The sequence below is a fragment of the Semicossyphus pulcher genome, unplaced genomic scaffold (assembly GCF_022749685.1).
Source record: "Semicossyphus pulcher isolate SPU_LCO1_2020_fin unplaced genomic scaffold, fSemPul1.0.p SCAF_13, whole genome shotgun sequence".
Taxonomy (NCBI): domain Eukaryota; kingdom Metazoa; phylum Chordata; class Actinopteri; order Labriformes; family Labridae; genus Semicossyphus; species Semicossyphus pulcher.
The window spans coordinates 8,882,044-8,896,927 of NW_027211637.1; the positions used below are offsets into that span (position 1 = coordinate 8,882,044).

General features: G+C 40.1%; 1 protein-coding gene across 1 annotated transcript in view; it reads right to left on the reverse strand.

Annotated features, from left to right (window-relative positions):
- Positions 1-14,884, reverse strand: part of mgll (monoglyceride lipase) — a 47,565-nt gene that overhangs the window by 8,235 nt on the left and 24,446 nt on the right. Inside the window, exons 4-6 of the mRNA XM_069659604.1 lie at positions 12,824-12,960; positions 2,661-2,771; positions 2,011-2,100 (exon numbers count right to left, since the gene is read on the reverse strand). Coding sequence (XP_069515705.1) covers positions 2,011-2,100; positions 2,661-2,771; positions 12,824-12,960 — 338 coding nt within the window. The remainder of the gene's footprint in view (positions 1-2,010; positions 2,101-2,660; positions 2,772-12,823; positions 12,961-14,884) is intronic.

Below are 14,884 nucleotides of genomic sequence, written 5' to 3' on the forward strand. Positions count from 1 at the left end.
AGGGCATGGCAGTTTCTTGTGAAATGGTGATTTATAGGTTTTGTATCAGGACATAATACTGTATATATACTGCTATATATTTATGTATAACATGATTTGATTTTTAGTTAAATCCAACAAACACATGCAGCATTTTACTGGTGTAGCTGGCTGAGGGGGAGATGAGTTTTAACTACTTTATACAGTTTGGTAGTGTAGCCCAGTGATGCCTAATCTAGGGGTCAGGACCCTCCAAAGCTTCACAGGATTAATTTAAGGGTTCATTAAATGATTTAAAGGAGAGGAAAGAAGAAAATATTAAGTTCTCCTACATTTACTGACACAGTCCGCTAAGTTCCCTCAGGTCATGTCTTTATTTTCATTTCATTCGTGTTGTTATTTCCACCTCATTCCAGCATCTTTTTCTAGTGAGTGATTTTGTGTGTGACCTTAGCCTGACTTTTTGACTTTGACTTTTTGTCTGCCCCTTTTTGGATTATTGCCTGTGACTACCTGTGTGCCGAACCTGGACTGGACATAAAACTCTGCCTTTTATGAGTCATGAGGTGCTATTCCCCAGGAACTAGGAACTAACTTTTTGAGGAACTCTGTGCGTTTCGATAGCAGGAACCAGGGTCTAAATTTAGTTCCGGGGATAACCGATTTACCCCCTGGAAAGTCTGTGTACCCGCCATGTTTAAGAGACCGCAGCTGCAAGCTCACTGTTATCGTGCTTCAAGATTGTTTATCACCATGCTTTGAGATGGAGTCAGAGAAGAAAGCCAACGACAGATGGACCGACAACAAAGTGCAGGCCTTGCTGAGCATTTATGCGGAAGAGGACATCCAGGGGGAATTGGAAACGCTAAAGTGTACACGTTTCATGGCATCATCTTTGTTGTATGGCCTTCATCTCCTTCTTACCGCTGCCTACTGGACTGGCGGTGTAGTGCAGTTATTTTATTGGTTCTCCATACGTCATCGGCCTGATTTGCATAATCCTCCAGGGACTTTAGGCTGCTGTGGAAACGCAGACAACAATAGGCCACAGGAAACATTTAGTTCCTTGAAAAGAAGTTCCTGGTATTTTTGGTCGAAAAGCACCTATGCATTATTGAGTCCATCATGTGTTATTTCATTGGTTTTGTCATTTATTATGTATTGTTGGACTCTAATCTGTTTTTCACAGCTGTGATGATGACACCATCACCTGCTTACTATCACAGTTAATGAAACAATATAACATGACTACTACACAGAATTGTCATTCATGAAACAAGGTGATCACTCTAATGGGTAAGCATATGAAGAATGTAAACATCAGTCAATCAACTAATCAACTTCTTTTCAATGATTCATGAAGCTCTGAATCAATTGTGTCGAACTAATATTGTACGTGTGAGATAAAACCTCCCTCAAATACCTGCAGCAAGCAGAAGCAGCAGGATGTGGGATCCTATTGTTAGTACAGACTGTTTCTGAAAGGCCTTTTATGTTGTGTAAATACTAACAGACACACGCTGGTTGGAAATATGAACACACATGACCCCAACTGTGCAGAAACCACAGCACACTTCCACAGGCGCAAATACGTGCAAATAGAGGTGAGTAGACGTGACTGTATGTGTGCGTTTCTTTTGTCTCCTCTGTAGTTCAACTTCAGGCCACACAAGAAATGGGTATGAGTTACTAAAACACACACAACCAGATACTAAAATACACTATTTTGCTTGTAGAGACCATGTTACCCCCGTGACACAGTACATGCACTTGTTTTTATAATCACTAATAACGCAATTAAACCCACCCAAGGTTTTTCATACACACAATCAAGCTTGGCGAGAAAGGCAAAAAAACACTTATTGCATTTTGGAAAGGGTTCAAAGTTTGTATTGTCCCAAAAGATTGGAAGCTGTCTTCACACACGTACGCATAAAATCCCGTTTGTCCCTTGAGACTTTGCTATTTCAATCACAAATTACAATACAGCTCTCCTTGCCAAATAAGCACCCACAAGCATTTGTCTCTCACCTGCTTCTTGTCCCGTGAGATCCATTTGGATTCGATGGTGCCCAGAGTGAAGCTGGGCAGCATGTGGTTCAGAACCTTCGCCAGAAAAACCTGTAAACAGCGAAAAAACAAAAACGCACGAAGCCTTTCAGTTTATTTTCACACATCAACACCTCCCTGAAGAATGTTTCCATCTCTCTCTGTCTTTATTTTTCTCGCCATCTGCTTAGTGTTACAATGAGATACAGCCTTTCATTTCGACTGTGTACTGTGTAATTCACCTGCTTGCACCCAGTGGGTATGTTTATATCAGTGCAGGGTTTTAAAAGCACATTTCGTCTTGTTAAAACATGCTAATAATTAGAAAAACAAATCTCTTCTTCTCCTGTTCAGATTTTGACACCACTTCTGTCAGAGTTTGGCCCTGAAAACTGGTCACGTTTGAATCTGTGATTCAGTAAGAGACAGCTAATGCTGCTAAAGTGGTACTCACACTAAATCTCCAAACACACAATATAAAAGGTGTCAGTATTATAGTCATGAACCGAAGCAGGGCTGAGTGGAGTAAGAAGACTAGTACTTCACTGAAGAGCGTGACTCAGTAAGTAAGGAGAGGACAGCAGAAGTATAGAGCTGTGGAGAGAGTTAGATGAGAAGAGATAAAGTGCTACCTTGAACGGTGTGGCAGAGTCTGGGTTCATCTGGACCATCGGAGCGATCAGGACCACTCCGGCAAAGTCACTGGGCCTCTCACACGCCGTCAGGATGGAGATAGCACCACCCTGAGAGAGAAGCACAGAATATATGTATTGTAAATGAACAGCAAATTTAACTGGTAAGGTATTCTGTCAAATGAGATTTTTTCTACTTTTTTTCTTGGCTTTTGCCTTTATTTGATCGGACAGCTAAAGAGAGACAGGAAACGTGGGGAGTAGAGAGTGGTGGAATTACATGTACGAAATGATCGGCAGACCGGGAGTCGAGCCTGTGATCAGCATGTCAAGGACTGTGGCCTCTGTACATGAAGCACCTGCTCTACCATCTGAGCTTAACCAGCGCCCCTGAATGAGATGTTTTCTTACGTACAAATGTCTTTTTTTCTAGTCATTTCAATTATTTTCTTTAAGTAGGTTTAAGTCACAGGTAAGGTGCAGACGAACCAGGTGTTTATCTCACTAACATTGAATCGACATAGACGATAGACAGCTAAGAGGCAGCTAGAGAGTCTACAAACCCAACAACACATCGTTAAAAAAATAAAATGTAAATATATATATAGGGGCAATGGGTGGTTAAATGGGGCATCCCATATAAAGAGGCTACAGTACTTGATGTAGTGGCCCCGGGTTTGACTCCCACCCTCGGCCCTTTGCTGCATGTCATCCCCACTCTCTCTTCCCCTGTTTCCAACACTATCCACCGTCCCCTCGCTCTCTAAATAAAAGCATAAAATGCCAAATAAAAATATAAAAAATAAATGTATACATCTATCAATAATACAGACGTCTTTGCAATTATTTCTTGTGCCAGCTAATCAACACATAATGATACAAATTTAATCAAACAATCTATGACATGCTCCAAACAAAGAGTTCTCATACTGACGAAGCCCGCAGTGCATATAAGACTTTAGGTTTAGAGATATAATCTCGAAGCTCTCAGTTTCCTTCTCTTATGGCCAGATAACCAGACATTACGATAGACTCCCTTTGTTACGATTGTAACTCTTGATTTTCCTCGCTTACAGTCGCTTTCCTTTTTAGACTGTTTGCCTTCATTGTCTCTTTTTCTTTGAATTTTCACTTATTTCGAAGCTTTATCTGTAGTCATCGATCTTTTCTTTGTTTGTTCGGCCATAGCAGATAACTGTTTACTCGCAACACTATGCAGAGACCGGAAAAGCAGCCACTTAGCTCCGCCTACCCTCTCTGGCAGACCAACCACTGCTGGGTGATGAAAACGCGTCACTAACTGGGTGCTGCTTGTGATTTTTTCTGCGAATGTCGCCACAGACCCCCAGTCCGTAATAATACTATGTACTGCAAATGCAATGGCTTTTATCAGTGGGCCATAGTGACTTTTATTTAAGTGAAAATCTTTGAGATTATATCTTTAAAGCTATTTAACATACAGAATGGTGTAAAGAATCTCTGGCTTGATACACAACTTGGTTATATTGGTTGCATGAAGCCTGTGCAAAAATTTCAATTACACTACAAACATTAAATCTTATTCAATAAACCCCTGACTTGGTAATTTTCTAATAAACACAGCTCAGGGTTTATGTGCTGTGTTAATCCACAAATCTTGAAAATCTCTGATCTTGGATATTTTATTTCAGTTAATCCATGCCATGAGCTCTTTGCTGTCCATTGTTGTTTGTGTTGTCAGGTGACCATTGTAAGTATCAGCTGGTCCTGCTAATACCACCTGACTGTCATGTGACCTGAGCATTTTTGATTGGTTGGTTGTTGTGTGAAACAGGGTTTTAAAAGGTTCATGCAGCCTTTTTAGTTTAGCATAGTTGGCATAGTGACTTTTGTTAATGCCAACTGTGCATTATCACATGGTAGGAATTAAATCCACATTCAGGCAGTAGTCCAGTGACCCATGATGGAGAATGACCAAGACAACACTACCACTGGTAGATCTTTTTCTAATAAAAACAAATTAAAGCAACATGAAGGGTCTAAAATGACAGAACATGTTTGAGTTAGGGGTGATAATATGTAACAGGAAACAAGGAGTGTCCTGTCTCCTCTAAGAGGAGTGGGAAGGTCTGAAGAAAGTAGGTGAGAGGTCCTGATGCGAGGAGCGGTGGGAAAACTCCTCAGGGGTCAAGAAGAACATAAAACAATCCGTCTCTTGTTGAGACGGGCGTCAATTTCCACCCTGCTCTTTTGTTTTCGTTGCTCTACATAGACCTTTGGAGAAATGCAAAAATGAACCCACAGCCCAAAGGCCACAATGTCCCCCGTGTAGCTGCAGCGAACAGCAGCAAAGACCACACCTTGGCACCCACGCTGACATTTGTGATTGTGATTTCAATGCTGTGATGTAGAGCCATGATAATTAGCTGTACTGTGGGGGCCAAGATTCAAATCAATTTGCTATGGTTCACTTTGTCGTGTTTCCTCTTCTCACATGCAACAAGTTAAATTGTCTTTGCGGGTGCACCCACACACACACACACACACACACACACACACACACACACACACACAACCAGAGTGATTCTGCATGGGTGAACCTGTCTCTCTCTCTGTGGAAACTAATTGGCTTCAACTTTGTTTGTGTGAGAGTTCTTTGTCACCTTTGTGAATATTCATCAGACGGGGGCCAATGACAGGCTCACTTCACCAAAAGAGGCACTAAAAGACAAAACATTTCCCACCAGAAAATTTCACTCTCTATAGCTGACAAGCACACTCTGCTGCCTGCATGCATATGCCCACACAGAGTTAGAATAAAAGGCTGTTTACCTCGATCTGTTGATTCTACCTAATTTCTGTGTCTCTCTTTTACACACATACACACACACACACACACACACACACACACACACACACACACACACACACACATTCTAACACATGATTGAAATTAAGCTTTGACCGCTGCCCAAACTGGCCGAGCAGTTCTGCACATTTTTCTGGTTAAATTTAACAAGATGACAGAATGTAATTTGCTTCAAAAGCCCATTCTGGGTCATGCCCTTCCACACACACACATTTTGTCAAGTTGGCTCCAATGATAGAGAGAGATAAGTGTGAATAGAGAATAAAAGAGAGAGACTGGGAGAGAGAGAGAGAGAAGACAGAGGGGCTCTTTAAGAAGCTGATTAGCGGCCTCTTTCTCCTGTTGAACTTTGGTTGTGGGGATGAATACTGGTATTGTATGCTGACTGTCTACTTCCATTGGATGAACTTGAACTGGCAAAAATAGCTGGAGGAGCATTATATGGACTATAGAGCTATTTAACTGACACTAAATGTATCATACTGACATTTCAAGGTCTAAACGGCAAATACATTAGCATTATATAAATTGGCTCCTGGAAAATGGACAATACTAGACTACACAGTTAAAACACATTTAGATACTACTAGTAAGTAAGTAAGTAAGTAAGGTGAAGCAGGCAGTTCTATTCAACAGGCAGCCAAAAAGTAACTCCACAAAAGTACTTTAGTGTAAGAAGAAACTGAAGTAATGAGTAATGAATGAGGTACTGAGTAATAAATACAGAGAGCGGAGGGTTCAAAAGCTGAACAAATGCACCGAAGGCCCTGAACAATGACAAACCATTATATAAAACTCTGGCACTAACCAAGTAGAACAAATGATCCTCAGCCAGAAATCCTGATAGAGAAAGTGAAACATGACGAAGAGCGAGAGCAGAGCTGAAGGCTTTTGTTAGCATCCCCATGAGATGATACAACACTAACAAACTGCTCCAACTCTAGTTAACCAAACAACAAGCAGAGAAAACTGTGAACTAGTGAAATCAGTGTGGCGACACAGAAGATACAAATGTGTGACTGTAACTGTAAATTAAACTGTTGATGTTTAGAGGTTTTGTGAAAACTGCTATTGGTCTTTAAATGCTAAACTAAGTCTTTGCATCAGCTAGCTTTGCTTTCAAAATGATATTTATATTTATTAACATAGAGAATTATTAGAGAAGACATTTTAAAAATGCCACTATGCTAACAATGACAATGCTAACAAGCTATACAGTATACTATGTGTATGCGATTTTTTGAGTGTTCTAATCAAATGCTTAGGTAAGTTTAAATAAGTGCCCTCAAAAATTCGAAGAGTAAACAAATGAAGTTGTGTCGATGGCTCGTAGGCCTATGCTACTTTCTGCTAACAGCAATGCAATCTGGTTCATTCTTGTGGATGAAAAGATGACACTTACATTAATGAGCACCTGAGAATGGTTAAGAAGTGTCAGCAATCTCATTTTACTATATTTTTGGCCACCTTCACCATCTTGCTTAAGTGTGTTAGCATGCTAGGTTTCGCTAATTAGCAATAAATGCAACAAGCTGAGGCTGATGAAATGTTAATAGTGTGCAGTATTTGGTCTTAATTTGGGTCAGTATTGGATCCATTAAGATTTTGAGCTGATGATGGTTCTAGAGTAATACCGAAAGGATCATCAAAAATTCCAGGATAAACTACATACCTATAATATCATTAACAAAATGCACCAATCCATCCAGGGGATTTTGAGAGATTTCACTTTCTACTGGTAGTTTTACATGAAGATTTAGGTAACAGTCATTAGGATTTATCTTCTGAATATCAACATTTCGTGCTAATCTTATACTTGTTTATATTTTAACTCTGAACCAAAGTGTTGGACGGACCAGATTAGCTCTGCTACATGTCTGGCTAACCATAACTGCACTTATTTCAAATCTCCTCTTTGTTTCAATTTTCTTTAGGAATCCAACTAATGGCTGCTCACAAATTACAGCTCAGTATGAAAGGCTACGGGCAGTGAAGCAGGTGATGTATGAACAGTGGGACATTACTTCACTGAATATAGACTGTGGCTGGGCTGTACTTATAACTCCACAGGCTCCTCAGGATGTTATCATTGGAGCAGCGTCTCTGCACATACTGTAGAATCCACAGGTGGTTTCCATTGTGTCATCCAAGCCATGTTAAACAGAGACACATACAAACAGAAGGGAAGAGGAACAGGCTAACAGAAACAGGATGAACAGTCACAACAGTGGGAAGGTGGGAAATTAGGCCTGTAAAAACACAGTGACACAACTTTGGATTTGGGTTGGGTTTCCCAAACTTCAGGACAGGGCTTTACTGCTTTCTAAGAAAGGGGGAAGAAAAGGGAAAGAGGCGAGGAAAAAGAAAAGACATGGAGGAAAAAATAAAGACAGGCAAAGAAGGAGACAGAAAGAAAATGAGAAGATTAAATTAAAGGAAAACAAATGAAAGGAGGTCTGGAATTACCGCCTTTGTTGTTACACGCCTCTGACAACCAGCCAAGTAATGGTTTACATCCATCAGTGTTTCCCACAGAATGACGGGAGAGGAAATATAATGAAAATATTTGAAAGGACATGCCCTTAAACAAAACAATGTTGTACCACCTATATTTACAGGAGAGGTTACACCTCAATCACTTACAGGAGGGACATAATAGAGAACATCTCACTCTCTGCAGATCATGTGATTGTCAGAAGACCCTTTCCACACAGCAGAACAAACAGGTACTGGCAAAGGGAGATTTTCCACTTATGTTGCATTGTGTACTTTTCTTTGATGGATACAAAACTACACCATTTGTAATAAATTCCCACCTGGCACTGCTGAGAAATCATGTTCATAATGAAAAGACGGGAATAATTGACTGAAAAGGGTATTTCTAGGACATTATGATGTCACTATAAGGATGACCTTTGACCTTAAGGTTAGAAAAATCATCAATTTATTATTTTTTCCTATTAGACAGCTGTGTGAAATTATGTTAGCATAAAAAAATCTTGAGGTATGGGCAAAAAGTATTTTTCGATAGATCACAGTGACCTTTGACCTCAGCCAACAAAATCTAATCAGCTCCTCCTTAAGTCCCAGTGGACATTTGTGTCATGTAATACAAATGGTTGTGTTCCTGAGATATTGTTTTCACAAATATTGCCTATAATGGATGTAAGCCTGACATGACCTTTGCCAACCAAAATCTAATCAGTCCATCCTTGAGTCGAAGTGGTCGTTTCTGCCTCAAGGCGTTCTTGAGATATCATGTTCACAAGAAAAGAACAGACTGACAGATGAATGGATAGTGGCATAGAAACAAAAAGGCATTGCGGAGGAGAAAAATGACAGGAAATGAAAGCAGATGATGGCAGGACATGTGGGGTGGCTTACATGACAGCCAGAACAAACATCTGATGAAATGACAGATGGAGGGATGTACTGAAGGTATAAGAAGAGAAGAGGGGGATGAGAAAAAGACAAGGGGAGAGGAGAACGCAAAAAGGAGGTACTACTGTGACTGTGGCCAACTCTATCTTAATATTTACACACCCTGATGTCTAAACAGGCGCTCAGCCTCCATCTCCCAGTCTAATTTACACAGCTCTACTTGTGTCTGTGCTCCAACAACCTGGAATTGTTTTGGACTCAGCCACAGTCTCTATATAAATACAGTCATGTTACACTCTGAAGCAGAGCCATAAAAGGTAAGGCAACAACAGACTCATGAATTAAATGGAGAGTTGTTTAAAACATCTAAAAGCTCAATTGAAAGCCAAGCGTTTAACATGACCTTATTTACAAGGAGAAGCTGAAGTGCTGAAAGGAGGGCGGTCTGATGTAAAACACACAGCAAGAAGATCAGATTTGAATTGTAAAAAAACGGTCATATCTTTGGATCCTCCTTTCAACAATATATTTTTCTATCATAGACACAGAAGTTGTGATGGCAGACAGACTCATGCGTGGTGTCTTTTCACAAACTATTAAATTCATATTTAGATTTTCCGCATTGATTGTTTTCTCATTTTCTAAGAGTCCATCAATTACGCCATACATAATAGTTATTCATGAAAACTAATGGATTTCACACTTTGTTTAACACAAGGTCTTAAACCAGACACTCATAAACAAAGTCATTAATGTCAGGGTTTTCACTTCAATATTATGTCTGCAGTTGTAAATGTTCATTTCTACTACTGCAATAATTCTCAGGCTTAATAACAAAGAAGGTTTGCCCTGCAAGTATCATCTGAGGATTCAGTGTGTTGAGGTTTTTCTACTTTGGACGATTGCTGCTAAGTTTTCCTTCACAATTGCAAAACCACTGCAGATCTAGTTGTTTTGCAAAGCTCGTCTTATCTGCAGTAGAAATCCTTTCTCTGACGAATCTAACAAGCCCTCTGAAACACTGCTCTGCTGCAGGATAACGAGGCTAAAAGCTTCTCATTGCAGGAAGGTTCTGTAATGATGTAATTTGCATGTATTCCCTGCTTGAAAAGAGTCTTCCAGCTCTGAACTAAACACTAGAAACTGTATGATTTGTGACAGTAAAGTGAGCTTCTTCCTTGAGTAATGCTCAAGGTAAAACTGCATACATGAAACCATTTGTTCTCTAAAAATACAAAATCAGAGCAGCTTGTACATTCAACAGAAACAAGTCCATGGAAGTAAGCATTGATTTAACCTACAAAACACTGGCAGAAATTGTTTATTATGCAACAAATCACTACTGTTTGTGCTCTGTTAGAACAGAGAGAGAGAGTTAGTGGGTCACAGAGCGCAACAGTGAGAGGCAGTGATATTGAATGCAGCTCTGTGAAAAACTGAATAAACGGATTAGTTAAAAATAGTTTCATGGCCGGCCTCGAGGCTGTTCAGCCTTTATGTAATTTTTCTCAATGAAAATCCTCCTTCAGCTGTATGTCTGTGGATTTCATAACGACACATTCCAGACACTTTAAGGACTGTGTTGTTTCTGCATTTAATTGAACACATTTGTAACTCCCAAAAAACATCAAGCTAATGCAGATTTTAAGGTACAGTGTGCATCAGGGGATCTAGTGGCAGAGTTATTGGCAGAAGTGGGAATCAATCTTCATTTGCATGTTTACATTTGTGTATAACTAACTTAAAATAAAAATGATTGTTGTTTAATAATCTTAGAATTACTTCTTTATAAGTAAAGAGGGAGCAGGTCTCTTCCACTGAATCCACCATGTTGCACTGCCATGTTTCCACAGTAACCCAGTGTCATAACAGAGTGCTCCTTTAAAGCATAGTTGACTATTTGTTTGCATTTGCAACAAGCATTCATGGTTTTAAAACCTGTTCACAGTACAAACAGTATGCTGCAAACTAAATATGACAAAGTATTACAGTACGTACTCTACAGTCAGGGGGTGATTAGCGTAGCTTAGCATAAAGACTGGAATCAGAGGTAAACAGCTGGCATGGCTTTCTCCACAGTTAAAAATATTTTAGACAGAGCATTACAAAAAACTATTTGTGGTTTAAGGGGGAGTTTTATGTAGGAGATTTCTTAAAGAAACCATACTTCTGTGTTGGGCGCCTCTGGCTGTGGTGCCGATTGCCTGGCAGCCACACTGTAACAGCAATACTTAAAGCTCCTGTGAGGAATTTCCAGTTTGTGTTGATTTCGGCGCCCCCTGTGGACAAAGCCGTACCTCTTATCTCTTTGCTGATTTTGTCCTGTACATGCTTAAGTGGTGGTTTTTAACAAATAATCCCATCCTGCTATCTTTAACAGTCGTATCACTCACTTTAAATGTTTGCCCTGGAAAATGTAAACAAAGGCAGTGTCTAACATCTGTCCTCTCATTTGGGGGTTTTGGGCTGCTGATGGACTAAACAAGTAATTCATTTTGAGAAATATGCTCACTGCTTTTTGGTGGGGAGTTATTGGAGAAGAATGATACCACTCTTATGTCTGTAATACGGCTAAATATGCTTACAGACTGGAAGACTGTAGCTAAAGACTTCAGCCAGTCTGTTTGCTGAAACTGCGGGCTAAAGACTGGAAAAAGTTGTTAACAGCTAGCCTAATGCAATGCAAAGGTAACAAAATAGGCCTACCAGGACCTCAAAAATTAAATTATGCTTTGGTGGTGCTGATAGGTGGATTCTTTTTAATCATCTGACAGTAAAGCGGTTTTTCTGCTAAGCTAAGATAACCAGCTGCTGGCTATTGCTTCATATAGTGACATTATTCTCCTTATTTAACTCTCTGACAGATAGACAATAAACATAGTTCCCAGGGACGCTCAGTTCTTTTACCTTGCATAGCGCATGGGACCTTGCCTCAGCAGCATTGGTTCAGGCTGCATGTCATCAAAAAAAAAAGGCAAAAAAGTGTCCTTTACAAACCTTAGTGTGTCAAACTTAATAATTTTGTAATTCATTGAAAACTAATAAAATTGTAATTTGTTTGTTGCAGCCTTAAATGACCATATTTTAATATTTTTGAAGGTCTCAAATTTTCATAGAACTTGAGGATAAAGGTGAATATTAACACAGTCACTGACACAGAACATAAGTTAAACTTTACATTAAACATTACATAGGCTTCTGTTTGGCTACGTGACCATACTCTCCTCTCAGTCAACACGGTAACACTACCCCTGAGCAGGTCAGTGAACCTGTAGCTGCTCTGTCAGCATGCAGAGCAGCTACAGGTGCAGCAGCTGGGCTCTTTCAGAGCCCAGCTGCTGCATGCTGTGCAGAATCTGTGTCACTGTGTAAAAGGTGAGCAGGATTTTCTGTGAAGAATCGAAGAAGTGCTCCCCTGAACTCTTTTAAGATTTCAGGTGGATTTGTCCATCGTATAAAAATAAGAATACTGTGTTGCATTATATTGTCCCTTCTTGCGAGTGCTTGATCCATCGTTGTTACACTGGGATTTAATCAGGAATTCATTCAGGCCTGAGGAGAACAACTTACACTCTGGTTCTTCACGACTGTCTTTTCTGGGACATAAAACCACTTCATGCTGACAGAAGAGTGTGGCCTTTCTTTCATTAGAATGTCACAGTGCTGCAGAAAACCTCTTAACACTGATGTCAGTATGTGTCATTCCTGTGCTTGAACAGGGCTTGCCTTTGAATTTCACACAGCTGTTTCTCTCTCTGTGTAAAGCACACTGTACAAGGAGCTCTGAAACAATATTATGTAATTCTGCAGCAAACAAAGCAGGCAAACACACCTCAACGAGAGCAACAGCTTCACTGTCCTCTGAGGTAATACTTGTAAAAACTGGAAACCTGACCCAAATAATCTAATCTGCGATAAGAGTGGAGGATCGTACCATGGAGTGACCCACGATGAAGACAGGCAGGTCAGGGTGGCGGGACTTCATGAGGTCAATGTGCTGCAGGGAGTCTCTGATGAAGATCTGGAAGTCTTTGATGTTCATCCTGTCGCCTTCACTCTGACCGTGGCCAACTGTGGAGGGCAAGAGGAAAGGAAAAGAGGTGTGAGGAAACTGGAACCAAGATAAGATATTCAAATGAACATCCAAGCCAACACTTACTGAGCTGGCGATCAAACATGTGCCATAAATACATTTTAATATATTTTACAATCGTAAAGGATTGGCTGAGACTATAAAACAAGATCATATGAAGAAGATACTTTTTTAGAACAGCTTTCTGCAAAGTTGCACTCCAGATGGATACAAAATATTTTGAGTTTGTTATTTATCGATATTTGGCTGTAATACATAAAACAGTTCTGTCTTCTTTTTTTAGACTAATATGCTATGAGGACAGTGGTGCTGAGAAATTGATCCATCTTTAGGAGAGGTGGGTTAAAAACAGGAAGGACGGATTGAGGGAGAGACAGCAGTGAGGATGAGGAGGGATGTAAATAAGATACAAGGGTGGGGAGGGATGGAGAGAAGAGAGAGAGGGTTTAAAAGAGAGATTGCAAAGAAAAAGGAGGATGGGAGAAAGGAGAGGAATCTGGGGTGCATCCCAATTCTGTACCTTTTTCTCCGTTTAGAGTCATTTATATAACTAAATGTCCCCTTAAAGTAATAATCTCAAAGGTTTTCATGTGCATAAATGTCTGTTAAGTCACTATCTATCACCGAATGAGGTAACACAATGATGATTGAGCCTATGGCCCACTGATGAAAGCCTTAGCATTTACAGTATTATGGACTGGGTGACTGGTGCGACTTTCACACAAAAAATCACAAGCAGCGCCCAGTAAGTGACGCATTTTCCATCATCCAGCAGTGATTGGTCTGCCAGAGAGGGTAGGCGGGGCTAAGCGGCTGCTTTTGCGGTCTCTGCAAAGTGTTGCAAGTAAACAGTAATCTACTATGGCTGAACAAACATAGAAAAGACTACAGATACAACTTCAGAAAAAAGTGAAAATCCAAAGAAAAAGAAACAAATTCAACGCTCAGATGAAGGTAAACAGTCTAAAAAGGAAAGCGACCATTAGCGAGGAAAATCAAGAATTACAAACGGAGCCAACCGTGGACGTCAAACATGTGACACTGTTTGGATATCTGGGAAGTGTGCTCCCGCAATTACCGCTTATTGCCATAGGTGCCACCAAAGAGAACACTGACATCTTCTAGATTACTATTTTATTTAAATCATATATTTCTATCCAGTCGTCAGGATTTTAGCCTCACATTTGTGACTTTACATTGCTGAAGGACAGACTCTCCTTCTCTCCATGACTGTATGATTATTCATGAAGCAGGCCTAAAGGGGGAATAACAGATCATAAAGATAATTTTTTTCCTAATAGATAAAAAGGTTGTTCATCAATATCTAGATTTGAAAACAAATACAATCTAAAACTTGGAAGTCTTGAGTTGGTTTTAGTGTTTGTTCACCTCAATATAAAACAGCAGTGATGCTGTAGTGTCATATCAGATATGTCCAATCAGCTGCAATGTCCAATATCTAAGATATGTTTAATTAAGGTGGTTTGTCGCACCAGTCAAGGAATTCTGCAAAGTTTAATCTCTTGTATTCTTGCTCCTATCTCCTCATTATAATACAAAATCATTGGAACAACCTTTAAGACGGCTGGAGGATATACCTGGTCAAGCAGGGACTTAGGTATAATCAAATGAAGGGACTCGCATGTAGGTATTCCCTCCTTGATGGCCATAGAAGAGAGAGGAACTAAATCGAAAAAAGAGGGATGGAGGAAAGAAAAATGGGAAAAGAAGAAGATCGGGTGAGAAGAGGTGGAAGAAGTCGAGAGATGAATACAGAGGAGAAGGAATGTGACTGACAGATGGAGAGGAGGAAAAATACATGAATATGTATGTGTGTTTGCATTCATATAACGTGTGTGTTCTCCTCAAGCTTTCTGCAGCAGTGGCTGAGAGGTGAGGCGG